The following is a 13,545-nucleotide window of genomic DNA, read 5'->3' as shown; positions in this document are numbered from 1 at the left end:
TGGCAACCTGATTATCCCTCTGACCCCGGTGGACACGCCGGACAAAATGTACACCTCGCCATTCTAAATTGGCACACCGCTCATCGTCAGACTGCAAAAGAAGGTCCCTGTGAAATATAATACCCTGGACCATATTTAAGTTACACCCCATAAGGATGGTTACAGAAACATCCCCCAGCTTGTCGCAAGCGATTAACGCCCGTGACTGGACCTCGATGCTGTTTTGATCAAGACTGACTCAGATCTCATTTTGGACAAGCTCTCCGCCTCCCCAAACTTGTCCTCTAAATGCTCAACAAAAAACTGAGGCTTCATCATCATGAAAGATTCCCCATGAGCTCTTGAGCAGGAAAGGTATCGGGGTGAAGAAGATCCGCTGCCATTCTTAGCCTGAGGTTCCTCCCATGGTGTGGCCAGGGAGGGGAATGATTTGTGGTCGTACTTCTGTGCATTGAATTGAGCTCGAGAATGCTTAGAGACTGCTGGCGTTTCACCACCAGCAAGAGATGATGGACTACACTTCATCGCATGTCATCTGCCCTGATGCCACCCATTCCGACCAAGAGCCCTCTCCACGAGTGCCACCCAGCCGCAGCAAAGGCTACCTGGCAGGAAGGCCATTGCCGGGAGTCCCGATGCCCCAGGGGGATGGGCCCCTACCCCTTGGAATACGTGGGGAGTTAACGGCGGAAGCATCAGCAGAGTGATCCCTGTGTGGTCAGGGGGCTACAAGCAACAGGGTACATGGCGTCCCCGCCACAATGGACTGGCTACCATGCTGAATATCATGTGCAAAGAAGTCCATGGCCATCGCCGACGCAGAAAGCGACACTGCATAGTGCATGGTGGAAAACACACCCAGGAAGGTTTCCTCACCCAAGAGATGGAGAATGAGCGGGACTGAAATGCAACGACGAGAAAGTGGGCTAAAGATCTCAATGGACGATGGACACGATGCACCACATAAGGTGCTCTTCTCCAATTGGCTCACTCTTCGGGAAAATTTTGAAGAATGGAGGTCAAACCCTACAGGGGACCATCACATAAGGCCGAAACTTGAGAGACTCCTTTTAGTCGCCTCTTACGACAGGCAGGAATACCTCGGGCCTATTCTTACCCCCGGACCCGCTGGGGGGACTAGCCAGAACTCCAAGGATAATTGAGTTCTGCTTTCTATAGTCTCTTGACATTACATTGTTTTTACTTTACGTAAAAGGAAAACTTACATCTTCTGTCTTTGCTTTGCATCCATTCTTCTTCGGCCTGGGAGTCATCAGAATTCTCGCTATCAGAGCTGTCACGTTCATCTTCCTCAAGACTCTTCAAAATCAGGCTGATCATTGTAAGTGTTTTACCCAAGCCCATGTCATCAGCTGAAATTCATATAAATGTAGAAATAATTTAAAGCATAAAACCTGCTCAATGCACCACTTTCATGCTATGCAGACATTTTTTTTGACAATACTAGGTACTTCTGCAAATTGTATGATTTTTATGGCAGGTACTCAATTTCAACCAATACGTTTTTTCAAACAGAAATTGCCAATTTGTAGACATACTACAATACAGAAATCATTTAAAATTTTGATAAATTTAGTTTTCTGAGAGAAAAAAAAGAAGTAAAAAGGTACCAATAAATGAAATTTCAAAAATTCAAGTATACAGTACATCTTAACGTATCCGAGATATGCCTCAGTAACCCTGGGTGGAGCACATGCACTGCTGTTTTAACACATTTTTGGAAAATCATAGCTTTGTTATTGTGAATGCAATAAATTTGTATGATGTTGCAGAATGCATTCATTATGCCTATAACAAACTTCTCCTTCTGAACCAGAATCATCAATTTCTTCTTACAGGGCACTGAAAAGATTGATATCATTGAAATTTGCCATGCCAAAATTATGTAGTGCATTAGCAGAAGGCCGACAAATATACATGGGTCACTAAAGTAAGTACACCAAACTAGCATTTGCCTGAAATTGATCCGATTTGGTTGTGGTGATAGACTGATTGTAGGGTAGCCCGAAATCTATGATAGCATGAAATGTGATAAATTGATTCTAAGTTGGTGAAGCCAACCAATGTGAATACCAAATAAAGGGGATGGTAACAGACTGACCTGTAGAGTAGTCTAATGCTTACATTTGCACTATATCTAAATGGTCAATTTCAGCTGAATGCCAGTTGTATTTTATTAATTTTATTTGCTCATCAATGATAGATAGTATGCGAAAGCCACATGGAAGTCAGCACAAAATGGCGAAATACAAAACATTGCTGTAGAGTAGAGATAGTTCAGAATTCAAACATATATGGTAACACAAACAACCTCATCACAGCATACAACTACTTGCTCCGTGACTGAAGTCCAGGCACAATTTTGTTAGTTCTAGTGGAAACAATAAGGAACACACTACTCCCAACTGGAGAGCTGGGTAAAATTCACAGGACACCACTGAATCCCATCACAGAAATCCACAGCTGGATATGTGGGGAGATGGACCACATTAAAATCTCTGAGCCAACTTTGGACTGATGTTTCTATATGCAAAGTGATGCCACTTTCTACAAAATGTTGCTTAACTGCCTATTAAAACAGGTTTCTGAGAAATTATGTGTTTTATGGATCTTTGCAGAGAGATTACCAGCTGATTCTTGGCTACTGCTCACTCCATTCCACCAAAAAAATAAAAAAGGAGACTTCAGATAAATTTATTTTCGAAAACTGCTGTAAATGTTAATTTTGTATTAACTTTTCTTACTACCTACCTGTCAGTTTACAAGGCCCATATCGGACAGCAAATTGACTAATTTCACCACAGTAGGCAATCAACATACAAGAAAACATCAACAACTTAGAAACTGCAGGTGCTACAATACAAAGATACAGGTTAAATTTCTTTCCTTGTTCCTGACTGCAATATGTAAACGAGAAAATGCTACTCACAATACAGAAGAAATGTTAAGTCACATACAGACAAAATGAAAAAGAACACTAAAACATTTAAGTTTTCAGACAAAATTCTACTTCCGAAGTATAAATGCACACACGTACTCGCATGCACATCCTCACACCACGTGCATGTGCACACACTTGTGGCTATTGTTCCCAGGTAATAAGACCTGACTGCAACTAACATAAGCTGAGGTGGGGAAGAGGTATGGGGTGGGGTGGGGTGGGTGGGGAGGGGAGGGGAGGGGGAAGGATAGGGTAAGGTGTAGTTCTGCTTGTGGGGGCATGCAGGGACACCACTGAGATAGGATAGGGCTGCTACGTGCAGTGTCAGCAGGCTCTTTGGGGAGGGAGGTGGGCAGAAGGGATAAGGGAGAAGTAGAGGTGGGGAAAGAACTATGTAGCTAGGTTTGCAAGATAGAATGTGTGTGTAGTACAGGAGTGGTAGCAATGAACAAAGAATATGTTGTAAGGAGAGTTCCCATCTGCACAATTCAGAAAAGCTGGTGATGATAGGAAGGATCGAGATGGCATGAGTTAAGGAGCAGTCATCAAAGTGAAGCAAATCGATTTGGGCACTGTGTTCTGCAACTAAATGGTTTAAAAGTGTCTTGGCCACAGTTCGGCCTTACCGGAGACAGATAGCTTCTTAGCTGTCATGCCCCTGTAGAAAGTGACACAGTGGCAGCAGCTTAGTTTGTAGATCACATGACTGGTTTCAAACATAGCCCTGCCTTTGATGGGGTATGAGTTGGTTGTGACAGTACTGGAATAGGTGATAATGGGAGGATGATTGGGACAGGTCTCACATATAGGTCTCTTGCAGGGATATGAGCAATGAGTCACGGGGTTGGGAGCAGTGGTGCAGTAGGGACAGATGAGGATATTGCAAAGGTTACTGTGAAATACCACTGTGGAATGGGTGGGTAGGATACTTCTCATTTCAGGGCACAATGAGAAGTAGCTGAAACACTGGTGGAGAATGTGATTCAGTTGCTCCAGTCCTGGGTGGTACTGAGTCACAAGAGGACCACTCGTTTGTGGCTAGATAGTGGGTGGGTGACTGGAGAAACAAAGCATGGGAGATCTGTTTCTGGACAAGCTTGGAAGGCCTCTGTTAGACCCTTGGCAGCTCTCTCTAAATACGTTAAGGAGCTCTCTGGGACTTTCACAGGCAGAAATTATTCTCCCAATCTTGTCCAGAAACACACTAAAAGGTGAAAATAGATTTAAAGCTAGGGGGCAAAATAAACTCACAAGGCAGGAGAAGACTACAGAACTTCCTTAAGATTAAACTAAGCACTTTCAGAATCTTGAGAAATGAAAATTATAGACATACGAGAAACAATATAATGTATCTTTCCCAGCCATGTCATTTAGGGACACAAGCACCAGTTTCAAGTGGAACTGGGCTTTGTCCAGCTTGAAGTTGATGTGTTGGTCTTTTCTTAATCAATCTTAAAAGGGTGTGATTGGATGTTACAAAGATGTCAGGTGTTTTCCAGCAATAAACTTGCTAAAAATCATGGCAGAAAGTAGCATTTTCGAGAGGAATGCCATTAGTGAGGGCAGGAAATTACCAATGAGAATGCTTGCATTTTCTTTTCATTTACTGCATATTGAAGGACCTGCTGCCTAGTATTTTAAAAGAATGTTGTACATCTTACAAGTTTCATGTAATAATACAGGATCATTCAAAACGATGGACACTGTTTCAGTTGGCTATATTTTCTGAACTATATGTTGCATTTTAATTCCATAAATTACACTTGATTACACACAAACTGACATTCACAGATGTTCAAGAGCCGGGGTAGTCAGCCTTTTTTACCTACTGCCTATTTTTGTATCTCTGTTAGTAGTAAAATTTTCTAACCGCCCACTTGTTGCACAGTAATGGTGATTTATAAAGTTGAGAAGTAGCTTTATTTTATAAAATGTATAAAGTAGAGTTACAGCAAGCATTTAGCAGTAACCACTTACCATATACTTTAATCAAAATTTTATGAAAAGCTAATGAAACTGTTTTTAAAACTCCTACCACCTACTATGAATGTTGGAATGCCCACTAGTGGCTGGTAGGGACCAGGCTGACCACCACTGGTCTAGATGGTAGCTGAATTTATCCCACATTCAATGATAAATGTACTGCATCACTGAGCTCACCGCAGTTGTGAAACATTTTCTTAGGTCACTCAAATCTGTGGATCTCTTCAATCCCAGAAGCACGTATTACAGGTTCGATCAAACATGCAGCTCATGAGTTGTGCCCTGTCAGGAACGCCATAGTGCTCAATCTGGCTGCACAGTCCCCCCATCACTGCAGTATGCTGTGTGAGTGTGAGGAGGGGGCAGAAAGGGAAACTGCGAACAAGCCGCACTTAAATGGCTATGCAACAGCATTGCATACAACACAGACCACAAACAAAATTCAATTTTAGATTATTTAAATATTTTCGGCACACTGAAGACAATCTAATTTTTATCTGGTACAAAGATCAGCATATGAGCAGAAACAGACAATTTGACAGACTTTTGCACAAAGGTTCCCATGTAATCTTGACTTATTTAGTTTCATAATTGATAAAAGGTCTTTCATATGCACAGGACATGTTGTTCAAAATATTGTAGCACTCTTGCAGCCGCATTATGGAGATATGGAAACACTATTTGACGAAAACAATTTAGACATGCTGGATGGTTTTAATGTACACAGATCTGTCATTAAAACGGAAATTACCTCGTAGGTCAATCAGTTACATCTGCACATGCAAAGTGGCCTTTTTAATGGAAGCAACAAAATGTGTCAAAAATAATTTTGGGATATATAAGATCGGCACTATCCTCAAAACGTTAAGAAAATTATCCTTGCAATTCTTTCAATGCCACAATGAATTCTTCAAACCTCGTGTTTTCTCAAATGCAGTTGACCTTAGGGAAATTTCAAATTTGTCCCTTCCACAATGTGATTTTCTTTTTAAATCCATCCCCATCAAATTAGAAATAAATTTCTTCTCACCTTGAGGTGTCTTAATGTGGGCACTGCACATTCAAATCCACTTAAAATTGGAGGTTTGCAATCAACTCTGCATGTTCTAATCTTCATTACTGCATTCCTTTTTCCTTCCTAAATTCAACAACAATAGTTATAAATTGAAAAATCGTACCAGCTATGCCCCTCAATTTAACTGACATTGTGTGCAGTAATATATAAAGTCTCCATATTCTTCTTTCAGTTGGATAAAAAAACTATTGCAACTGATTGTGGAATATTGTGTTTAAGTTCAGAAATTTTACTATTGGTACCACCAATTTCTGTATGTGCTCCATGCTTGCAAATTTACCACAAAGTGCTTCTTGATGAACAGAACAATGAATCTCGTCTGTCAATAATTGTAATTTTTTGTTCTTTCATTTTCAAATAAATCTTTACACTTTTCTGTAAGGTATTATGTCTTTTCATAGCAAATTTGCAGTACCTGTCAATTATGCAACTGTATAATAGATACTGTTGATCTTAACCCACTCTTCTATCATTCACATTCAGTTTTACTTGGTTGTGATGATATATCAGTAGACTGCCCATTTTTGTGCAAATATCTGAATGTCCATACCGCGAACAAAGAGTAATGAGCATTGACACCGCAATTCAGCCTAAGTGAAGAGAGTTGTGCTAACCTAAAAATGCCACACTGCAATATTAAATGGAATGTTGTGGTGTACCAGGTACTTCTGAAAAGGACTGAGCAAAGGTACCTCGGCCAGCACATCCAGCTTGTGTGTGGTTTGGGATGCCATGGCCAGCCCTGACGTATGACACCTATATTCTTCTTTCAGCAACATTACACTCACTTTGGATCACTTGATCACTCACACAACCCTTGTCAGCAACAAGAACAATGGGAAAGATAGCAGAGGAAATCTATCTGCACTGCTGGCACAAAAGTGGAGGGGACACAAGTTTGCTTTGACAGTTCGCTGAAAAACTTACAACCATCAGAACACGAGCGAACAACAGTGAATGTGAATTTCCCACAACTGAATGCCATTTTCATACACATGTCTAGCATTTACACCAGATCGAATTTTCATTCACTGTTGAAAGTTTGGTGTTGTTCATTTTGGCATAAAGGGAACTTGAGAAATCTACTCCATGAAGATGACAAAAGTTCTCTAATATTACTTTGTAAATTTCTCCTGCCACAGTAGGATGAGTCTAATACCTCCTCCCACTGTTCAACAATTACAGAATTCACATGAACACTAAACTAATTAACCATAACAAATACAGTGTAAGTCATTAGACAGTTTCACCTTTCCAGAGGCCTTACCAAGGATTCCACCACGAGGCTTTTGACGTTCTCTCCAGCGGAGCCAAGCAAGAGCATGCTTCTGGTGAGCCATAAGTTTGTAACTACTTTTCAATCCTTTTGGGTCGTCATCAAAAATATTGTCAGCCGGTCGAGTTTCTAGTGATTTATGCAGTTGCTCTAAGGCATCAACTGTAAGAAGTCTGCCACTGACTTCATATTCTGATGCTGAAACACAAGGTTAAACAGACACAAAACTTACACAGAGTAAAATTACCATGCAAACACACACAATTAGTAAATATTACTGCCTCTCTCTTAGTCTTATGTGTGTATGCTAGCAGAATCCACAAATAAGAAAAGTTGAGATATTATTGCTTTTTTTCTCTTTATTGACTCCTTTCCAAATGAAAACATACATTAACTGAAAGTACTTGAAGTGATTTGACCATTTATTCATCAATTGTCTGTGTTAGAAGTATGAAGGGCGATCAAAAGTTCCTGTTTGAAGATTGTACAGTCGAGAATCAGTGTGCCAACCAGGCAAAATTACTGTGAGAGTTGAGGCAATCATCCCACCAATGCACTAGGTTGAAGATAACCGTTTGGTAAAATGCCGTGTCCTTCTGCTTCAAGAAGTCCATAACTCCCTGCTACACATCCTTGTCTGACAGGTATTGTCAACTCTCCAAAGCCTTTTTTAGGGACAAAAGGCATGATAATCACATGGGGAGAGATCAGAACTATAGAGGACGTGCTCGAACATCACCATCCATTTGGCAAAACTTCTGCAACACTACATTTGTGGTATGAAAATGTGTGTCACCACAAAACAGCAGCATTCCTTGTCATTGGTTGTAAACGGACATGATGTCTCATACATATTCTTAATTCTTCAATGGCTGTCAACAAATGTTTGTCCTTTGGCAACCAAGTAAAGAATAACGGCATGCTCTTCTTGTTTGGACGCATTTGGTAATAACGTCACCATAGTTCACATTTCTGCATTTACTGTACTCATGTTGGAAAGATTCAAATGTCACACCAATCCCTTTCCTACATCTCAGTGATTATATACCAGCATCAGAGTCACACTACACTGCATACATGTTGCAGCAATGCCCTAAAATGGAAATTGTTTGATCACCTCTTCTAATAAAGAGCAAGAAATTTAACACATAATAAAGTAGAAAAAAGTAGTTATGTTTTTTAAATAATCAGATGGCAACAGCTTTCAGATTTAAAACACACAGGTTCATTACATCAAAGAAGGCAAGAGAAATAGTAAATCAGAAAAATAATTAAATCATTTCACACGATGTGAAAGCAGAGGGTGAAACAGTGTGAGGTAGGACCTGTACCACAAGGGCAGAGCAGGAAAAATTTAGTACTTTCGTAGATTGTTAACACGATGACCAGGCACTGCTACAATAGGAGTTCATGATCCTCTGTATATAGACTGGTCCATTAGATGATTGAAAACGAGGCCAAGGAACTATACCAAATTTTCAAAATTTATGATGGTGTGTCTCATTCCAATTTCAAGAAGATTAAGAGCAACAACAGGGACAGTTTAAATGAATTAACATGGATTTCTCTGACTAAAATGTAAATATAATTTTCGAGGACAATTCCTCTAACCTCCTAAAACACTGTGTTTGCTAGAAGGTTTAATAATGAACTACAAACTGACAAACCATCTCAGAATAAAGAACACCATGCAGGACCCTTTACTCTTAGTGTAATACTGTCTGTAGTTATTAAAAGCATTTTCAGCTTAAAACACCTTCTTGTGGAATATTGTTTTCTTGTATGAATCAACTAATAAGACATGACTAATCTATGTCTGTGGAAGCTCCATGAAGCTGTCACATTGTCTCAGAGTGGTGTTGTTGGTCTTCTCCATATTGGAAGAAGAAGAAGAAGAAGAAGAAGAAGAAGACGAAGAAGAAGAACACAATGCAGACTTGACGTATAGCTGCCCACCTCCAGGAGAGCAAAGACATCACACCTGAACCTCCACTAACAGCATCTCAAGAGTTTAAAATTTTGATGAGGACTAGGTGTAAAGCCTTAATGTAATTATTGTAAGTAGGCATTTTGATTATGGCTGTTAAAAAAATATTTATTGTGATTGCAACTTCAACATCTGTTATTTTCAAGCATACTGAAAGCAAACATTATCAGCAAATAAAGAAGCTCAAATAATAAAATGAGGTAACAGAAAGTAGAACTGGGAATGTAAGTAGTGTTTACTGGGGATTTTAAAGCCCACTCTACAATGTTACGTCATTACATGCTGGAACATAGTTCCCAGCAGTCTGAATGTGAATGTGCATAGTTTTATAAGCACCCCGACATTTTAACACACATGTGAGCCCTATGACAGCACAGTAATAGTATTTTAGTTCACTGGGCTCATCAGATGGGTATTTAAAATGGACAAATGTTATCACTTTTGTTTCTGTGTAAATTGCTGACGAAGTTTTTATTTTTATGAAATTGGAATGCTGTTTTTGTACTCACTACATGGCTCATGCTGACATAGTGTGTGGTGTGGGTATACTTGTACCACAAAATGTATTTGGATTCAGACTGCTTGAAACTCGATTCCAGCATGTCAGGACTAACATTTTGGAGTGATACATGCGTTTTCAGTACATCACATCTTGTAGCTCTTAAATACTGAAGGAAAGACGTTTTTAAATGTTTAACACCAAAGCTACTGTTTATTTACTGGCTGACTGGGCTTGATCTTTGCCCATTTTCACAAACCACATATTTGTATTCAGGATATTTTTGGTGTGGACAATACTATTCATGACTTTTTTCAATTTTAGAGTGAGTTTTAACATTCCACATCACTACAACTACTGTTTTTAGTTATGTAGTCTTTTACTTTACTTTTAGTGCCAGCGTATTTCATTTAGTGACAAATTTTGCTTTTATGTGCTTGAAAATGACAGAACGTCAAAACTGTGTTTGCAATAAATATTTGACAGCCACAAGCAAAATGGCTACATTCAGTAATTAAAAAGGTGTCTGGATTTTAAAGCCGAGACTATATGGTGGATAACCATTCAAAAGAAGGTCACTTCTATTCATATTTTCATACTAACTCAAAAAAGTCAAAGAAGATTGTCTTGGTATTCCAGATGATGTGCCACAACATGCTGAAACAGGCAAAATCAAATCCAGTTCTTGCATGAGGAAGGAGCAATTGTTACCTTTGTTATTGAGGGAACTGAAGTATAAACTACACTGTCAGCAATAGTCAGTCACTCAATAGCCATGGAAAGGCAGATGCTGGCTGGTTGTGGCAGTGATTTCAGTACAATGTGCAAGCATACTCTCGAATATGTCTCTTTTGCTGGTCAATGGACTTATTTCTTAACATAGCATTACTATGACATTTTGCCTATTTCCTTGGAATCCTTTTGATGGCACTCTAACTTGTTTTTGCTATGTAGGATAGTTTATACTATTCAAGAATACTTTTCATGATCTTTTCTTACTCCCCTTGATAATTATGAAATATTTAGTGCCTATTTGTTTGAAAGGAGTATCTAAATCAAGCAGCATAGAGCAGATTATTAACAGCTTCTCCTGAACAACTTGTGTAAAGGCTGGAAATCATAAAGATAGATCAGTGGTGAAGAACACCCAATAGCAGTGGTGATGTGCACACTCCGCTGCCTTCAAGAAAGAAGACTCTTCAGATAATAAGAAGTCTCTACACCTTGTCTCCTGGGTGTGTGGTTATAAAGCCCTGTAGCACATTATCTGGACTGAAGTCCCAACAGAAGAGACACTAGTTGCACAGTTGTGTTAGATAGTCAAACTGTCTCTTCCTTTAACATATCATGTAGTGACACTGAGATGGAACATATAGTGATCATATTTAGCATACTCACTATTACAGCAACTGCTAATACACTACTGTTGAAGAGAGATGAGAAGCAGTATGTATTATTAATAAAGACAGCCACCACCCTTTTACACTGTCCTCACTGTTTGGCATACGGTTCCCATGTGCAGTCTTTACAATGCATCTCCTGAACACACGGGCACAAAGGTACTTAGAGTTAATTCCTCCAAAAGTTTCATGAACCCATTCATGTTCCACTTTCTTCAAGCAGCCATTTTTTTGATGAAGTTTTTCCTTGTCATTCACCTTCTGCCAAGCAATGGAAGCTGTGACCGTTGCAGTTTAGGGCAAGGGTTTGTTTGTTCCCTCAGGCTGACCTCCAAATCCAGAGACTCTGCTAGAAGGTTCTTTCCTTATTCATCAGGCAGCACAAGCTCAGTATAGTCTGACAGTTCTGATCCAATTTTTCCAAAATTGGTTTTATTTCTATACATGTTCCTTTATCAGTGTTGAAGATAAAGCCTTACTATTTTGAGACATACTACACAAGTTTTCACTCAACTGTTGCAACAAGATGGTGAACAGTTATCTTTTGCAGCTTCTGACATCCTGAAAGCGATAATCAACTGACTTTACAGCAAGCATATCTTGCTTATGAGGATGGTCTGATAAGTTCTTGGGCTCATACATATATTGCTACACTTTGTGCATGATTTTCTTTCGCAACAGGTATAAAACTTCAGGCTTTGTTTGAAACTGAAAGTCATTCTGCGCAGTAATTGACTGGAGGCAGCTATATGAACAAGCCATGATGCATGAATTCTTGAAAATGGAATTCTGTAGTGATGAGGCATTTTGTTAAAGAAAATTTAAAGTCAATTAAAATTCATTAAAAGTTTATAAATGTGTATAGTGACTCTTCTTCAGTTTCCACCATGAAAAAATGGATAGCTGAATTTATACGAGGCCTTGAAAATGTCTGACATGATTGCCTTGAAGGATGTCTGAAAAGTGCAGTCCCACATACAACTGCGTAAAAATGCACAATATGAAAGCTCGGCATATGAAGATGTGTGAAACTGCCAAGATTGTCTGGATTTCAAAGGAACGAGTCAGCTACATTTTGCATGAAGAATTGCCAATTAGAAAGCTGTATGCAAGATGAGTGCCACACCTGCTCAAGGCAGATCAGAAATGAATTCATACCATTTATGAACAGTGTTTGGCGTTTTTATGTAAAAAAACAAGTGATTTTTCTGTATGGGCATGTTACAATAGACTATAATTAAAACAAGACAGAGGGTGAAGACTATATGATCAGCAGGAAAGATAATGTCCTGGGAGTTGATAAAAAAGGAATTTCGTTCTTCAAAAAGTGAAAATGCTAACTGGGGACTACTATTCTAATGAACCTAGATGAAAAATTTAAAGAAACATACCCGATTCGCAAAAGAAGAAAAAAATCATCTGTAATTAACACACTGCACCTGTCCTCAAAGTGTCTTTATAATAGGAAAATTGAGGTATCTGTGCTTGTAAGTGTTGGAACACGCACTGTATTCCACAGACTTACATCTCTTCCCAAAACTGCACACTGTCTTTCCTCGTCAACATTTTTTGTTCACCCAATAAATGATTGCAGCTATAGATGAGGATTTTGTAGCACTTCCACAGTAACACTACAAAAAGTTGTTTGGTCAAGCATGTTAGTGTTAAAGGAGCATAGTGTTGAAAAATAAAAGGTTTTTGGGGACATTAAATTCTCATTTTAAGTATCAGGCTGATAATTTTTGAGGTCCATTCATACATCTGTTTGTTACAGCTTCCATTGTTGCAATTTGTATTAAGGTTTTAGTATCGACTACATTCTTGGACAATGATGATGATGATGATGTGAGTACTGGTACTAAGTAGCCAGTAAGTTTCAGCAAAAGCAATCTGCTTCATGACTTTTTTTAACAATAGTTTTCTCCTCAAATACAGAGTAAAATCACAATGCTACAATTGCTTACACAGAATAGTGGCAACATACACTGTGTTAAAGTTCATTTGCCCACAACAAGCCATGAAAACTTGTCAATAATTCTTGCATTTCCACACACAGGGCTGTATTTCACATTTGAGAAAACAAGCCTTTGAATGTTATAGCAACCCTTGTGACTTCAAAGTACAAACACAATTATCTTCTTTCACTTGCCTGTTAATCTGTTCAGTACATTTTTGTGCATCTGTTGCAACTTTCTCGTCCCATTCATGCTTCATTTCCTTGAGCTATTTCTCATCAGATTTTTACAGAAGATGACACCCTTACTGAAATTCACGGTGTTGTGAAGCTCTGTCACAATGTTGCAATCATTAAGCGTTTTTGCATTTTGTATCCACTTAGTCGGCAAGGAGGTATATTTTTTTCC

At 39.1% G+C, this 13,545-nt stretch overlaps 1 protein-coding gene across 2 annotated transcripts in view; it reads right to left on the bottom strand.

The window, feature by feature from the left end:
- The window catches only part of LOC126100803 (transcription termination factor 2), a 255,850-nt gene that overhangs the window by 121,901 nt on the left and 120,404 nt on the right, over nt 1-13,545 (bottom strand). For both annotated transcript variants that reach the window (XM_049911433.1, XM_049911432.1), the window contains exons 7-8: nt 7,288-7,494; nt 1,227-1,373 (exon numbers count right to left, since the gene is read on the bottom strand). In XM_049911433.1, the coding sequence (XP_049767390.1) occupies nt 1,227-1,373; nt 7,288-7,494 (354 nt within the window). The remainder of the gene's footprint in view (nt 1-1,226; nt 1,374-7,287; nt 7,495-13,545) is intronic.

The sequence above is a fragment of the Schistocerca cancellata genome, chromosome 9 (assembly GCF_023864275.1).
Source record: "Schistocerca cancellata isolate TAMUIC-IGC-003103 chromosome 9, iqSchCanc2.1, whole genome shotgun sequence".
Classification (NCBI taxonomy): domain Eukaryota; kingdom Metazoa; phylum Arthropoda; class Insecta; order Orthoptera; family Acrididae; genus Schistocerca; species Schistocerca cancellata.
The sequence above is the reverse complement of the archived record's forward strand: the minus strand, read 5'-3'. Positions and strand labels throughout refer to the sequence as shown.